The sequence below is a fragment of the Lethenteron reissneri genome, chromosome 46 (genome assembly GCF_015708825.2).
Source record: "Lethenteron reissneri isolate LAM-NWPU_2019-01 chromosome 46, ASM1570882v1, whole genome shotgun sequence".
NCBI lineage: Eukaryota > Metazoa > Chordata > Hyperoartia > Petromyzontiformes > Petromyzontidae > Lethenteron > Lethenteron reissneri.
The window spans coordinates 4,891,756-4,907,004 of NC_083824.1; the positions used below are offsets into that span (position 1 = coordinate 4,891,756).

Sequence of the window (15,249 nt, forward strand, 5' to 3'; positions counted from 1 at the left end):
AATAACGCAACCTGAAAAATAAAAAAAACATAATTGGGGACGTTTTGGGCAACGGCCCTTCGCCATGGCAGAGATGTAGATTTTTGTATATATGTATGTTGAACTTCTTTCGCACCGTACGTAGCCAACCGTGCTAATCGGAGGTGCGGGACAGATGGGCCTTTGCCCGAAACATCAGCAAGCGGTGACTGATTGCAATGCTTAGCTACGGGATTAGAATGCGGATATGGCACCCTCTGTTGATGAGACTCAAAAAGGTGACGCTGCATCATGGGACCTCCTTTGCCAGTACCAAAATATACTAATAGGGGTTTTCCTCTTTTTTCTGGCGTCATCTGGTCGAACACCATATGAGACTAGGCTCCAAAGAAAGCTGTCTCTGGTGTGGAACAATCCGTTTCAAAGACAATGCATAAATTATCAGAGTATTGTTTTTTGTTTGCATTTGACTGCAAGTATTGTGGTTAATGTAAGCATGATTCCTTGCAAAAGGTGTCAGTTTTGTTGCCAGAAAAAAGGGGAAAAACCCTATTAGTAAGGTGACGCTGGTTATCTCTGGAATTCCGTCCTCCTGTCTGTCCACAATGCAGACCTTACTCCTCTGCTCAGGGCTAGAGTCAAGACTGCTCTTTCCCTCTACCCATAATTGATCCTTTGCATCTGTCCTGACGTCTCAATCCATACTGAATTCCACTTTACCCCACACATTCATCCCTCTAACTCCCCATTTCTCCGAGAAATAAAATGCCCTCCTCTTCTGCACAATCTCACAAGGTGTGGGTGTTTCTCGCGAGATGCGGTCACGTTTAGAGGCGTTGTAAATTTCCAGTGGCACTGTAATTGAATCGTAATGACTTCACTTGGCTTTGGGAGTCCTGTCAATAGCTCTGGCGAACGTCCATCAATAATAACCCCGTCAATAAACCCATCGCCGTGAGAGGAAGCGATCTTAATGTCAGGTCAAGATCGAAGGATCTCCCCGCTCAAATGAGCAATGGCGACGATGGTGGCAGTGACAGCGGTGATGGTGGTCTACCCATGTACCCATTGGGGGGGGGGGACACGTGACGGTGGAGTAGCGACTCGGGGTTCGACTCCCGCTCACGGCCTACACCTATCCCCTAGGTCGACTCAGCCTCAAATTAGTACCTGGTGCGGTGCGTAAACATCGCCACTGGGAAGACAAAGGCGGCCGGGCATGGTGCTGGCCACCCATCCCCTCGTGTGCAGTGCCGGCCTTCATAGGTGCTCGCTAACAGGACTTTCCCGAACAGTCTGTTAAGGCTATACGGGGGAGCTGTGTCTTTGTGTTCCCATTTATACAGCTGAGATATGGAATGACTCGTCCCCGTCACAGGAACGTGGAATTTTCACCGGTGGGCCAGGGCTTCAATGCTCGGTTTAAGTCGAGACACCGATTAAACACGTGCTGCTGGAAGGACAAAGGCGGGTGGATTTAAGAAAGGTTGGCCATAGGTTTTAACTGCCTAACCCAGAGATCGAACCAAAGCAGCTACCTCTGGATTGCAGCAAGGCAAGTCCGGAGTGATGACCATTACACACCTGCGGCAGTAAGTCCACCACTTTCATGGTGACGTTACATAAATTCAAATTGCACATCGCATTTCCCGTGTAACTATAACATTAACCCCACGTGGCCCCATTCCGTTCCATATGACCACAAATGCCAAATCCCCCCCCCCAATCTCTCCCCCCCCAGGCCCCCCACACTCCACCTCCTCCCGTCAACCGTGTGGTTATGAATCCCACGGTATGGTTGAATTCTCGGGGTGTCCACGTGGGGGCTTTTGGCTGTAATTGTTGGAGCGAAGTCCGCCCCCTCCCCCTCCTCTCTCTCTCTCTCTGAGATTGCAATGAGGGCTAAAAGCCACCGGCGGTCGGTGTGCATTTGCTGGCCGTCTGTCACGGAGAGGCAACGCGTTCCACTCTCGTCCCAACAAGCACACATAAATAACTGAGCTCAGTCTTGGTACAAAGAAATATAGCTTTTTTTTTTAAACCGTCGCAAATGTAATGGCGCAGCTCTGCAATGACTTTTTTTCTTGCACACAGTCAGTAACGACATCATTATTATTATATAAGTTGTAAAGGACTTTGGCGATGCGGTTCATTCGAAACCAGTACGGAACGTTGTTCTGCGGAATTAAATTGACAGCGCCACAACCGTAGAGTCTTCTTGAACGAAAACCCCTTCAGACAACAACGGTGAGTGCATTGATTGTATTGAAACGTGTTCATAGATTTTCATTTTGATTTGAAGCTTTCGTGACTGCAGGAATCCATACTCGTTGGTCTCTTTCGGTAAAGTCACGTAGGTATCAAATAAAATATAATACCGACGTGACTTTACCGAAAGAATCAAATGGTATGGATTCATAGATTTTATAGGAATATTGGGTACAGGACTATATAACAATTATTATGGATAGGTGGTCGCTTGTACTGTGATGGTAGTGCCTTACTCCAATGCTCAAATCTCTACTTAAGGCGAGCCAGCGGTCTGGGAATGATCGAGTGTGAAATGAAGCCACGATTACAGATATGGAAACACGGAATGATAACGGTGCATATTTAATAACGTTTTGGCGGTATTTGTTTATATTTACGCCGTCTTCATCTGGAATGTCTGGATGGTCTAACCGCGTTATCCGGATTATAAGACGCTCACCCCACTCCCCTGTATTTTAAAACTAAAAGTTGGGGCGTGCGTCTTAAATCTGGGCTGTGTGTATGTCGCCTACCTTTGTGGGGCGCGGTAGTGAAGCCGATGTTTACACACCGCACCAGGTACTCATTTGAGGCTGAGCCGACCTAAGGGAGGCTCAGGACCGGTTCAAATAATCGTCACTGGGTGTTGGTTGCCACGAGCGGGAATCGAACTCGGGTTGCCGGCATTCGTAGTGTCAAGTCATTGCGACACCACTTCACCCCGAATGAGACGGCGGTGATATGATTTCACGAGCTGAAATAAGATGAATATCGTGTGTGTAGTATACAGTATATGTGAATAATAATAATGATGTGTGTAAGAGGAGCGGTGGTGCATTGGTTCATGCACTGCGCTAGGAACCCGGCGACCAGAATTCGAATCCCGGCCACGGCTAACATCCGTCGCGAGTGGCGTCTGAACGGGTGCTGATGGTCGTCTCCACATCCAATGCGAATGATCGCGTAAAACCACACAGATGGCTTAGAATCGGAACTTCATTTTTCACGGAACGTTTTCCCCGAGGCCTTCCAAACCCCCGTCGGGCAGTGCAATGACGAAGTGCCGTGAGTGAACGTTCTCTGAACGTGTGTAAACGTGTACGTGCGTGAAGGAGGGAGGTGAGGAGTCCCAGAGTTCTTCTTATTCATCCGTACGGCTGCTGATGTCGATGCAGAGCAACGACTTCAATTTCACATTGAGGCGGCCAAGCCAGCAGACAACCGAGCCAGGAGCAGTAGCGGCGTAGCGCATCATCATCATGATCATCATGATCATCATCGATGTGATGTCTCCTTCGTATTTCTGGATCGAGGCATTGCGTCGTTACGCGTTGCACGGTCTGTCCTGGATGACCGCAGTGGCACACCGCTGGATAGTTTGTTTGTTTTTATTTTCCATTTGTGCATCAGGTATCCGCGGCTGCCATGATTCGTACAGATGCGGTTTAGGGTCGACCACGAACTTCGTGGAAGTTCCAGAGTTGAATAGCGTGGAGATGTGGAGATGATAATGGGACGCGACTGGCACGTCGAGATGAGGCGAGATGAGAGGACACGATTGAGTGACAGTGGCGGCCGTGACTTGGCCCAGCGGGAGCGCGTTTGCCGCTTGGTGCAAAGGTCCGCGGTTCGAATCCATGGGCCGTCCTGGTTAATAGCCGCCGGTCGCTTCCCAGTGAAAGTTAAAGCTCCCTTGACGTGATGATTGGTTTTTTACCCTTCTATCTGGCAACAAAACTGACACCTTTTTACAAGGAGTCATGTTTGTATAGACCGCAATACCTGCAGTCATAATACAAACAAAAGACATCAGAGTTATGTCTTTTGTTTGTATTATGACTGCAGGTATTGCGGTCTATACAAACATGACTCCTTGTAAAAAGGTGTCAGTTCTGTTGCCAGATAGAAGGGTAAAAAAACAATTATCATATTTTTACTGGCAAATGAGGTTCCCATACTCCCTTGACGTTGTTCGACAAAGAGTCGGCTACGTGTGCCGGTGTCGTGATCCAAATGTGAAGATATAAATTGGTAAAATCTCGTAAGCAACATCACCACCGCCTTACTGACAGACTACACCTATCTGCACAACTTTTCGCCTTCGTGATAGCCTCCTTGCGCTGCGAGAATTAAGATGTGAGCGAATGCCAAATGTACTCAATTATCATGATCATTAAATTTGCGAGACTTCAGAAAATCACGAGCATCGGTAGCAGCGGTAGAAGAGGCAACTGAGACGGTACGAGAGGCAATGGAGGCAGCCTGCAGGTCATCAATATGCCGAACAGCTGTTAAAAAAATAGACCACACACTTGCCAATAACGCAATGGCCTTAAAAGTAAAAAAAAAACATAATAGGTGACGTTTTGATCAACGACTCTTTCCATCATAGCACGTAAATGAAGACCGCCAGTAGAGAGAACAGAGTGGACAATAAGAGTTGGAGACCGCACTTTACACCATGTATGTGCTGGATGTTGAACTTTTTTCGCACCGTACGTAGCCACCCGTGATAATCGGGAGATGCGGGGGAATGACATCAAACTAAACACAAAAAAGCAGTTTTAACAACAAAATGCGTGCATAGCTCCAGTGGCTTCCTAACATCGGAAGAGCGTTCCAGACGGTCGTAGAAGTAACTCATCTGAGAGCGCCGCGCGACGACTTTGATGATGATGATGATGATGATTCGGTGACCGCCGTCTTTGTTAGATGAGCAGACAAACGCCGCCGCCGCAAGGATGACCGTGGGGGAGGCACGATGAGAATCACATGAAAACATTTGTCTTCCTACGTGCAGTTTATTTTTTAAGTGGCACATGACTGCAGTAGTTAGTTAGTTACTTAATAGTAGCGGGTGGGATTCTACCTCCAAGTTCTGATGATGACTTTGATCTCCACCCCAGATGTGGATCCTTGAACCAGGGACGATTGCTCTGTGCGAGAACTTCTCTCCCACGAAGACGGCAACAGCAGCAGCAGCAGCAACAATTCCAAGCGGAGCGTAATTTCAGATGGAGCTGTACAGGGCTGAGCTCTGGAAAATAGTGTGGGGGGGGGGGGGGTGAGGGAGCTTCGGAAAAAAATCCGTGAGCAATTAAGTCCTGATTAATTAGAAGCCAGCTGCGGCTAATTGTTATCATTCATATCCAAGGCAACGTCGCGTTGTGCTTTATAATTTTACAGCACGTCTGTCAATCCATTGCTGGATTGCGACCTCCACACATCGTGTGAGTCCTGGGGGTTTGACCATACTTCACCACGCTGGTCAGTGCAGGTTGGTGAACAGGGAGGAGGGGAGTCGTAGTCGGGGATTGAACTCAGGATGCTAGCATAGCTTTTATTTATAGATATATAATTATACCAGAATCAGAATATGTATTTATACTGGAAGAATCCGATTAGCTATAAAGTTATTTTTCACAGATGCCCAGTAGTATATATATGGAGAGATAGTACATAGACCACAATATTGAATGTCGATGCCATATATCCGTGCGCGTGTCTTTTATTTTGCCTTGTGTTGGAGACTGTACAGGGCGATCAACGCGTAGATACCCCACTAAAATAACAGGGAGAAATAGCGACTGTAACACGTTGTCTCAAAGTCTCTACACGTATTCCACCCATCTCAATGCACTTTAATTAAATCCTTTATCACTCTCCTCTGCACGATATGGGAGCCATCGCATTCACGATATTCACTCAGCCGTTGAGAGCAAAAAGATGGGTGGTTATAAATCAGAGCGGGGGTATCTTTAAATGTATGTTCAGCATAGAGTACCGTCGATATTAACGAGGACGTGTACAAGAAATAAGCAGAGCAGCTGAACACAAAAACCGTAACGTTTATTAAATCCTCCCTGCCACGATCTCTGTTCAACCAGCAGTCGTAAACACGTGGGAACACCACAACACGTCCGGCAGGCCAAAAAACACACCCTTGTCCAAACAGAGCCCTCGCTCTCTCTCCGTCGAGCTCCGTGGTGCGTTGACTTTGAGGCCCTTCCGCCAACAGGGGCTCTGGCGTGCGATTGCAGGGCTGCGCCTTGGTCTGTTCCAACCGGAGGTGCACGCGGGTTCCGTGGAGCGGTGAGCACCGCGCTACGAACTCGGCGACCCGGGTTCCATTCCCGCTCGCGGTCAACGCCGGTGACGGTGATCTGAACCGGTCCCGGGTCTCCCCTAGGTCGGCTCAGCCTCAAATTTGGTTACCCGGTGCGGTGCGTAAACATCGCCACTGGGGAGACAAAGGCGGCCGGGCGTGGTGTTGGCCATCCAACACCCTCGTGTGCTGTGCCGGCCTTCGTAGGCGCTGCTCGCTAAAAGCGCTTGCTCCAATAGTCTGCTGCGGCTATGCGGGGGGGCCTTTGTCTTTGTGACTAAGTGCAGTCGGTCACTCGTAACGCCTGGGTAAGGTGGCTTTGCAAATGACGGCGATTATGGCATTCCAACCGAAAAATAGGGTGTCATTTCTCATTAATAGCATTTCCAAACCGCAGACGTTCTCATTTTATATTACACTAGCGGGAACTACCCGTCGTTGCCCGGGCGAAAAATAGATTTCAAAACCTCTCTTAAAAACATTACATCTACATACACAGATACTAAGCTATTGTGAAAGCGCGGTGGGCCCTTTGTCCATTTCTCCACCAACAAAATTACAAGAGGCTTGCAGGAGTCCAAAAAGTGATAGGAAGTGGGGGGTAAATAGTTGATCTAAAAGGTTTCCGAAAATTGTCGACCCACCCCCCTCAATTTTTTTTTGTTTACCCCCACGTAGGTATATATACCTACACACCCTACATACAACAGAGTAAGTAGTATCTATTGACTCTGTAGTTGTATCTACTGACTGTACAGTAGTATCTACTGAGCCAGTAGTAGCTAATGGCTGTATAGTAGTATTTACTCACCGTAGTGGTATATACTGACTGTTTTAGTATCTACTAACTCTATAGTAGTATCTACCAACTCGATAGCAGTATCTACTATCACTGCAACAGTGCATACTGACTGTGGTGGTACCTGCTATTACTACAGCAGTGCCTACTGACTGTGGTGGTACCTGCTTTCACTGCGGTAGTACATGCTGACTCTATAGCAGTATATATCGACTCTATAGCACAAACTACTAACTTGACAGAGTGCCTACTAACTTGAGGCCTAGTCCCGTGCAGAGCCTCCGGCCTCGCCTAGATTGCCCAGCCGGCGGAGGTGGCATCTTGGCAGGCCGGGCCGCTACACCCCCCTCCCCCCCCACCATCTCCCTGCCCGCTCTACAATAATAGTAGCTAAGCGCTATAATATTAGTATCTACCGACCCTATAGTAGTAAGTGCACACATTGGGGTGGGGACAAGAGGACATGACACTTCGAAGCATTTACCTCAGCATTGTTTATTTTTTTGCATTTTTAACGCGAAAGAGAATTCCCCCTCCTCTCCCAACGGACACGTGTGCGTTGTTAGGCGCAACCACCGGTCAGCTTTGTCGCGCATGGGTGCTTTGGCGTGCACTGAGTGGCGTAAGGAAATCAATAAATAATAATAAATAGCACTAAATTGTTAATTTAACTACTTTAAAGTTGACGGATGGGAAAATGGAAGAGTGCTGGCTCGCCATAGGGCTTATGGCGTGGTACCTGGGTACTTATTTTAAAATGTAAACCCCACGGTTTGCAAGCCAAATCCTTCGCAAGTTTCTTACACAGACAGACAGACAGGCACACAGACAGACAGACAAAAAATAACATTTATAGGTAAGATAGATGTTAAACTGCATCGTATGTCTGTGTTACTCCGTGTGGTGGTGGAGGTGGGGGAGGTAGCGTAGTGGTTAGCATGCCGCGCAAAGAACCCGGCAACTCCGGTTGGATTCCCACTCCCATGGCAAGATCAGTGGCGAATATCCGAACCAGGACCACTCCCAGCTCCACTTTGCCTTCAGCTAGTGCCCGATATAGTCAGTGCCTGAATGAAGCTATTGTGGAGCCTGTAGCAGATGTTATAAAGGGGCCCTAAATAAAAACAAACATACATATTAAAACAAGCATTTTTAACTTGCATAGTAAAGTAATTGTATTTTTTCATTTGCTATACAGCCAGTTAATTCGACAAACCGCTAACCTTAAACACCCAGTCGTTCGTAAAAGTTGAAGGCAGTATAGTACTATAGTAATTGAGCAAGTGCAGAATCACTGAACAGGAATTGATAGCTTGAAAGCATTTAGCGCGGAGCCCTTGAAAGTGCGGGGCCCGTAGCTACATATGTAGCTACTTTTGCTACTAGGATCATCCGGCACTTGGTGTAGTGTGCAAACATCGACCCTGGGGAAGACAGTTCAACATGTTTCGAACGCTCCATTTGTTCCTTGATCCACGTGCTCCTGCTCATGTCTCTCGGTGATTCCAAGATGCATTGCTCCATGCTCAGCTTTTGTTCAATTCTCCTTTGTCATTGCGGATATTTCCAATGCACAGCAGGTAATATAAACTGATTGAAAACGTCCTTCTTTAGGTATATTGGAATGTGGCTTCTCATTATCAAATTACATTTTATATCAGCACTCCATTCTGCCCTCACCTTGCCTTTCGTTTTCATCATCGTGATCACGGTCTGCCTTCAATAATTTTCCTGCATATGCAGTCTCCGCTGCATATTCCATTTGTGTCTGCCCAGAGAATATCGATTCTGTTTATCCAACTCGTGCAAAACTTTTCCTTTTGTTCGCATTGATCTCCATCCTCCGCCCTTCTTGTTGAGTGAGCTCTTCAATCATTTCCTCTATTTCCTTTCCATTGGTTCATTACAATACGACCGCATTGACTCACGTGCAATGTTTCTTTCTTCCACATTTTCCCAACCGGATGGCAGACATCTCGCGCCACCAACTACGGCGGCGCCCGTGAACACCTGAACATCGGAAATAGCGGCGGTCCGTCAATGCAAATGTGTGTTTAGTTCTTATTTGTGGTCCGAGGGTGTAACAAAAAAAAAAGGCCAGTGAAATCTCTCGAAGTACGAAGCAGAAAGAACGCGGAGACAACTGTGGTGGCATTTTCACGCGGGAGAATCAACTGCGAGCGCGTCTGTGGTGACAAACGGAAACCTGGACCGCAGCGGTCTGAGCCAGAGGCTAAGCGCCAGCAGACTAGATGGCAACGACCGGGCTCTCCTGTAGAGAACAACATCAAGTCCCAATCTTCTGCCGGCGAGGTAACGATGACAGCTTACTTTGGAATGAACAGCGACCAATGAACATTTGTCCACCGGGAAAATCCGACGGACTGTCAACCGGCGCTTTGTACTGTCACTTACCGAAGAGCAAAGTGAAGGGTGACATTCGTCAGTGATGCCGTGGACTCTTGAGAAACGGAGTGGAGTCTCGGCAGGGCATATCCACACTCTGCGCACGCAGCGATGTAATTGCTATGAAGACTTAGATGGGAAGTTTGCACGACATCCGGCACAGAGCCCAGATCTAGCCCCTTGGGAATCTCATCTTGTTAGGAGCTGTGAAAGAAGCTCTACCTGGAAGCGGGTTTGACGGGAGAAGAGAATGTGAAAGCAGTGTTTGCAGTCATGACTTTGGGACCATCAGGAAGCGTGTGGGCCTCTGGTAGAAATGTATTTCAGAAGAGGGTGCAATCAAAGGTTCAGTTAAAATTAATGTATTTCCTTTATTAAAACACCATCTTGTATATCGGTACGAGTAAGCAAACAGGAGCTATGAAAATCAGCTACGCTCTCAACCACACTTCCTCCAGCCTGGGCTTCACCCTGGGATACATTGACACAGTAGCAGCAGCAGCAGCCACTCAAAGCACCAACATCTCCCACCACCACCACCATCAGCCCGGGCCATCGCTGCTCTACCAGACCGCGACCTCCTCGGCGCTGGGCGCCCTCATCGCCTGCTCCATCGCGGGCAACGCCTTCGTGCTCGCCGCCATCTACCTGGAGCGCTCCCTGCAGACCGTGGCCAACTACCTGATCGGCTCCCTGGCCGTCACGGACCTGCTGGTGTCCGTGCTCGTGCTGCCCGTGGCCGCGCTCTACCAGGTGCTGGGCCGCTGGACCTTGGGCCAGGCCGTGTGCGACGCCTTCATCGCGCTCGACGTCCTGTGCTGCACCTCCTCCATCTTGCACCTGTGCGCCATCGCGCTCGACCGCTACTGGGCCATCACGGACTCTGTGGACTACATGAACAAGAGGACGCCCCGCCGAGCGGCGCTCATGATCGCCATCACCTGGGTCGTGGGATTCTCCATCTCCATCCCGCCCATGTTGGGATGGAGGCAGGCGGAGGACAGGGCCGACCCGGACGCCTGCAACATCAGCCAGCACCTGGGCTACACGATCTACTCCACATTCGGCGCCTTCTACATCCCGCTGGTGCTCATGCTGGTGCTGTACGGGAAGATCTTCAGCGCGGCCAGGTTCAGAATTCGGAAGAACGTTGCGTTTAAGTCGGCGTCGCACACGGACAACGGCTCTGCCGATGGCCCCATCGCTGTGACGGCTCGCAGCTCCGAGCCAACGACTCTGCTGATTGTCGCACAGGTGTCGGAAGAACGGACGAGCGACGGGCCAGAGGGTTTGCTTCTGCCCATTGTCATCAGGGATAGGGAGGAGACAGACGGTGATGGTGGTGGTGGCGGCGGCGGGAGGGTCGGCCAGGAACGGAAACGCAGCCACGATCAGCATCATCAGCACCATCATCAGCACCATCATCATCATCATGACAGTCACACCCAACAGTGCGGTCATGAGCACAGAGATAGTCAGCAGTCTCATCACGGACATCATCGTCACCATCATCAGCATCATCACCACCATCGTCACCATCAACATCATCTCCACCGCAGCAGTCAACGACCAGAACAGCAGCATCTTCAGCAGCAGCAGCAGGAGCAGAATTCTTCGGACCAGCAGCAACAAAGTCATGGTCATCAACATCAGCAGAAATCTCATCACCAGCATCGTCAACATAAATCTCAGAGTAATCATTGCCATGTGCAGCAGCAGCAGCAAGAGCAGAAACAGCAGCAGCTAGATCAGCAACATCATCACCATCATCGTCGTCATCATCATCATCATCGCCGCCAGCAACATCATGATGATGATGATCATCAGCAGCCTCAAGATCATCAGCAGCATAAACATCAGCAGAAGACTGGTGACCGTGATCAGAAACAGCATCGTGGTCATCACAGTTGTCATCATCATCAGCATCATGAGCATGAGCAGCTACAACTGCAATCTGCAGACAATCGGCAGCAATCAGCTGATCATCATCAGCAGCAACATAAGCAATCTACAAACAATAATGATGATGATGCCGATCAGCAGTATCGTCATCAGCAGCAGCAATCTACAGAAACTCAACAACAGAAATCTACAGCGCATGAGGGGCAGCAACAGAACCCGAATCAGCAGCAACAGGTGCATGAAGAGCAACCTGCAGATCAGCAGCAGCAACAGCAGCAACAGCAGCAACAACGACCTGCAGACGAACCTCACCACCACCAACAACAGCAGCAGCAACAACAGCAACTCGAGAACAACCAACAGCCTCCCGACCACCAGAAAACACTCGGTCCATCGCAGGACCTCCAAGCCAAGCAGGTGATGGACCGCGCCCAGATGCACCGGATGAGAAGCGCCATGGCACGAGAGCGCAAGGCGGTGAAGACGCTGGGCATCATCATGGGCTCGTTCGTGCTGTGTTGGCTGCCCTTCTTCGTCGTGGCGCTGGTGGTGCCGTTCTGCGGACCGTTCTGCGAGCTGCCCCCGATCCTCATGGCCCTCATCACGTGGCTCGGCTACTCCAACTCCCTGCTCAACCCCGTCATCTACGCCTACTTCAATCGGGACTTCCAGAACGCCTTCAAGAAGATCGCCAGGTGCCGGTGCTGCAGAGGGAGGTATTGAGGTGGTCTGGGGTGGCTGTGGCTGCGACCTGTCCCGGTTTGAATTAGAATGTGTATTTTTACTGGGGGAATCTGATGAGCTGTAAGGCTTTTTTTCACAGATGTCCAGTAGTTTCACAGATGAATACCTGTCAACCCCTCATCAGTGCCGACCTTATTACAGACCAGTTCATCAAGTCACAGGGTCACTGTGTGTGTATTGCTACCACTGATGTGCTAACATTAGAATTGCTTTGAACTTTTGATTTCGCTTTACAATTCACAATCGCATTTATAAACCAGAATGTAAATCACCAAGGTGAATAAACATGGAATGTTTGGCAACATCCGGGCATGGCTGGTGGTAAAACATTCAAGAGAAGGATTTAAATTCACAAGGAGGGATCCTCCGAAACTATAATAGTCTCAGCCCCCCCCCCCCCCCTCAAACTTAATCCGGCCTTGGGAACACAGTGAGTGGTTCTGGGATCAGAGCTCCGTGCTCTAACCCCTGGGAGTCTGGGTTTGAATCTGGGTTCGAATCCGGCCTCTCAGCCACGCGTGATTAAGCCAGGTTATCAAGTCCACCAATGACTGCAGGAAAAAACAAAACTCCATTGTATTCAATTAAAATCTTTACGAAATTTCATGTCTGAGCATTAAACAAAGTGAAGATCCCCCGTATAGCCTTAACATAATTTAGGGACAAGTGCTGTTAACGAGCACCTATGAAGGCCGGCACGGCACACGAAGAGATGGGTGACCAGCACCACGCCCAGTCACATTTGTTTTCCCAGTGGCTATGTTTACACATTGGACCAGGTACTCATTTGAGGCCGAGTCGAACTAGGGGAGGCTGGTGTTGGTCGTGAGCCGGAATCGAACTCGCCGCACTGCCCGCTCCGTGCGCAACTATTTTGGGGCATTTGTAGAATAGTGGTGGATAAATAAGACTCTTGACGTGAATGCAGCAGTAGTTCTGTGACTTGGCATCAACTTCCAGGGCCGTGATGGACTTGTGGCTGCCAGACTTCGAGATGTTAACGTCTTAGCTCACGCAATCCGTGATGGCGATGGCACAAGTGGGGTACAGTGTGAGTATCGGGGGTTAGGGTGGGGGGGGGGAAACAACGACATCAAAATGAGATGGTCATTCCAGTGACACGGGGCGAGCCCTGGGATTTGAATCTCGGTTGAAGTCACTCATTACCTGAAGTCTCCTGGAGGTGATGGTCTTGGCCCAGTCAGCGGCGACTCAAGGCAAAGCACCCTTCTCCATTGGTGTCCTTAAGCCAGTATTGGAAATTCCACGTTACTATGGTTGAGCCCAGTCTGTCCACAAGACGAGAATTGTCTAAGACTTCGAAACTAAAAATACTGCTGACATTCTAGCTTCTCGAGTGTTGAGAGTTGATGATCTCGGTCAGCCTGGTTACGAGTTACTGCACAAAACAATTCAAAAATATGTTTTTCATACTCTTTGGTTCTTTCGGTAAAATCACGTAGGTAGAAATAAAATACAATTTAAAAAATCACGACGTTTTAATCGCAACATAAGCAATCTTCATCAAGTGGAACAACCACAGCAAGAAATTGCTGAAGTAGGCCTGAATTAGGCCTGAAGTAGGCCTAGTTCAAGCCTACTTCAGCAATTTCTTGCTGTGGTTGTTCCACCTGATGAAGATTGCTTATGTTGCGATCGAAACGTCGTGATTTGTTTCATTTCATTTTATTTCTACCTACGTAACTTTACCGAAAGAACCAAAGAGTATGGACTCCTGCAGTCACGAAAGCTTCAAATCAAGATCTGTGTTTCACTTAAATACCCCTACCCCAGATGTAACTCCGAAACATTTATAAGCATGTGGGAAGCCTGGTAGGACTGGTAGGTTAACGAGCACCACAGAGTCATACACAGTGCTACCGTCTATGCAGTGCCGGATTAAGCTAGTGCGGGACCTGTAGCATTCGTTATAAAGGGGCCCTAAATAAAACATACATGAATATTAAAACACACATTTTTAACTTGCATAGTGAAGTAACTGTATTTTTTCATTTGCTAAAGAGCGAGATAATACGACAAATCGCTAACCTTAAACACCCAATCGTTCATAAAAAGTTGAGGGCAGTATAGTACTATAGTAATAAAGCAAGTGTAGAATCACTGAAAGTGCGGGGCCCGTAGCATCTGTAGCTACTTTTGCTACGAGGATAATCCGGCACTGCATCTATGCGAACCACTCAATAACAATGCCCGATCCCTTCTTTACGTCACACACATGTGAAAACCTGGGACCTTGTATTTACCCTTCCTGGAAATAAAACAGAAGGTGTTAAGATGTTCAAACACCAAATAGAAAAATGCTGCAAGGAATCACGTCTGCATTAACCACACGTACTTGTGGTGAACATGAAAACAAACACGCTCTGATTATATATGCATTGTCTTTGGAATTTATTGGCCTACACCAGTTTTATTGCCAGAAAGGGTAAAACTTATTCTTATTTTTTCATACTTTTATACTGGCAAAAAAGGTCCCATGTTGTCGCTGCTCATCCCGAGCTATGCATGCTCTGATAGTGGCAATGTCTTTGTGTTGTTCACCTTTTCGCGTCCTCTGGTATGACACTGGTGAGACTAGGCCCTAAAGAAAGCTGTCTCTGTTGTGGACCAGTCAGTTTCAAAGACAAGGCATTATATACTATAGTCTTTGGTTATTTCGGTAAAGTCACGTAGGTATAAAATAAAATAAATCACGACGTTTCGGGTGCAACACGAGTGTCCGTCATCAGGTGGGAAAGCATGGTCTGCTGCTGAGGCAGGTTGTTTTAAAAAGGTTTGAAATGGGTGTAGCCCAAGGGTTATAAAGAAGTGTTAATGTGAGAAATTAGCATGTAACTGTAAGATAGAAGAGTGGCCTCCTCAACGAGGGCACGGAAGTGGCTATGTTAATGTGAGGGATTAGCATGATGTTAATGTGAGAAATTAGAGGGCACGGAAGTGGCTATGTTAATGTGAGGGATTAGCATGATGTTAATGTGAGAAATTAGAAGGCACGGAAATGGCTATGTTAATGTGAGGGATTAGCATGATGTTAATGTGAGAA

The 15,249-nt window shown here is 48.2% G+C and overlaps 1 protein-coding gene across 1 annotated transcript; it reads left to right on the top strand.

Moving 5' to 3' along the window:
- Positions 1–1,924: 1,924 nt before the first annotated feature.
- On the top strand, positions 1,925–13,667 carry LOC133354227 (5-hydroxytryptamine receptor 1A-like). The gene is made up of 2 exons (XM_061570909.1): positions 1,925–2,226; positions 9,105–13,667. Exon 2 carries the CDS (start codon positions 9,960–9,962, stop codon positions 12,162–12,164), a length of 2,205 nt encoding a protein of 734 aa, XP_061426893.1. The 5' UTR covers positions 1,925–2,226; positions 9,105–9,959; the 3' UTR covers positions 12,165–13,667.
- The last annotated feature ends 1,582 nt before the right edge of the window (positions 13,668–15,249 follow it).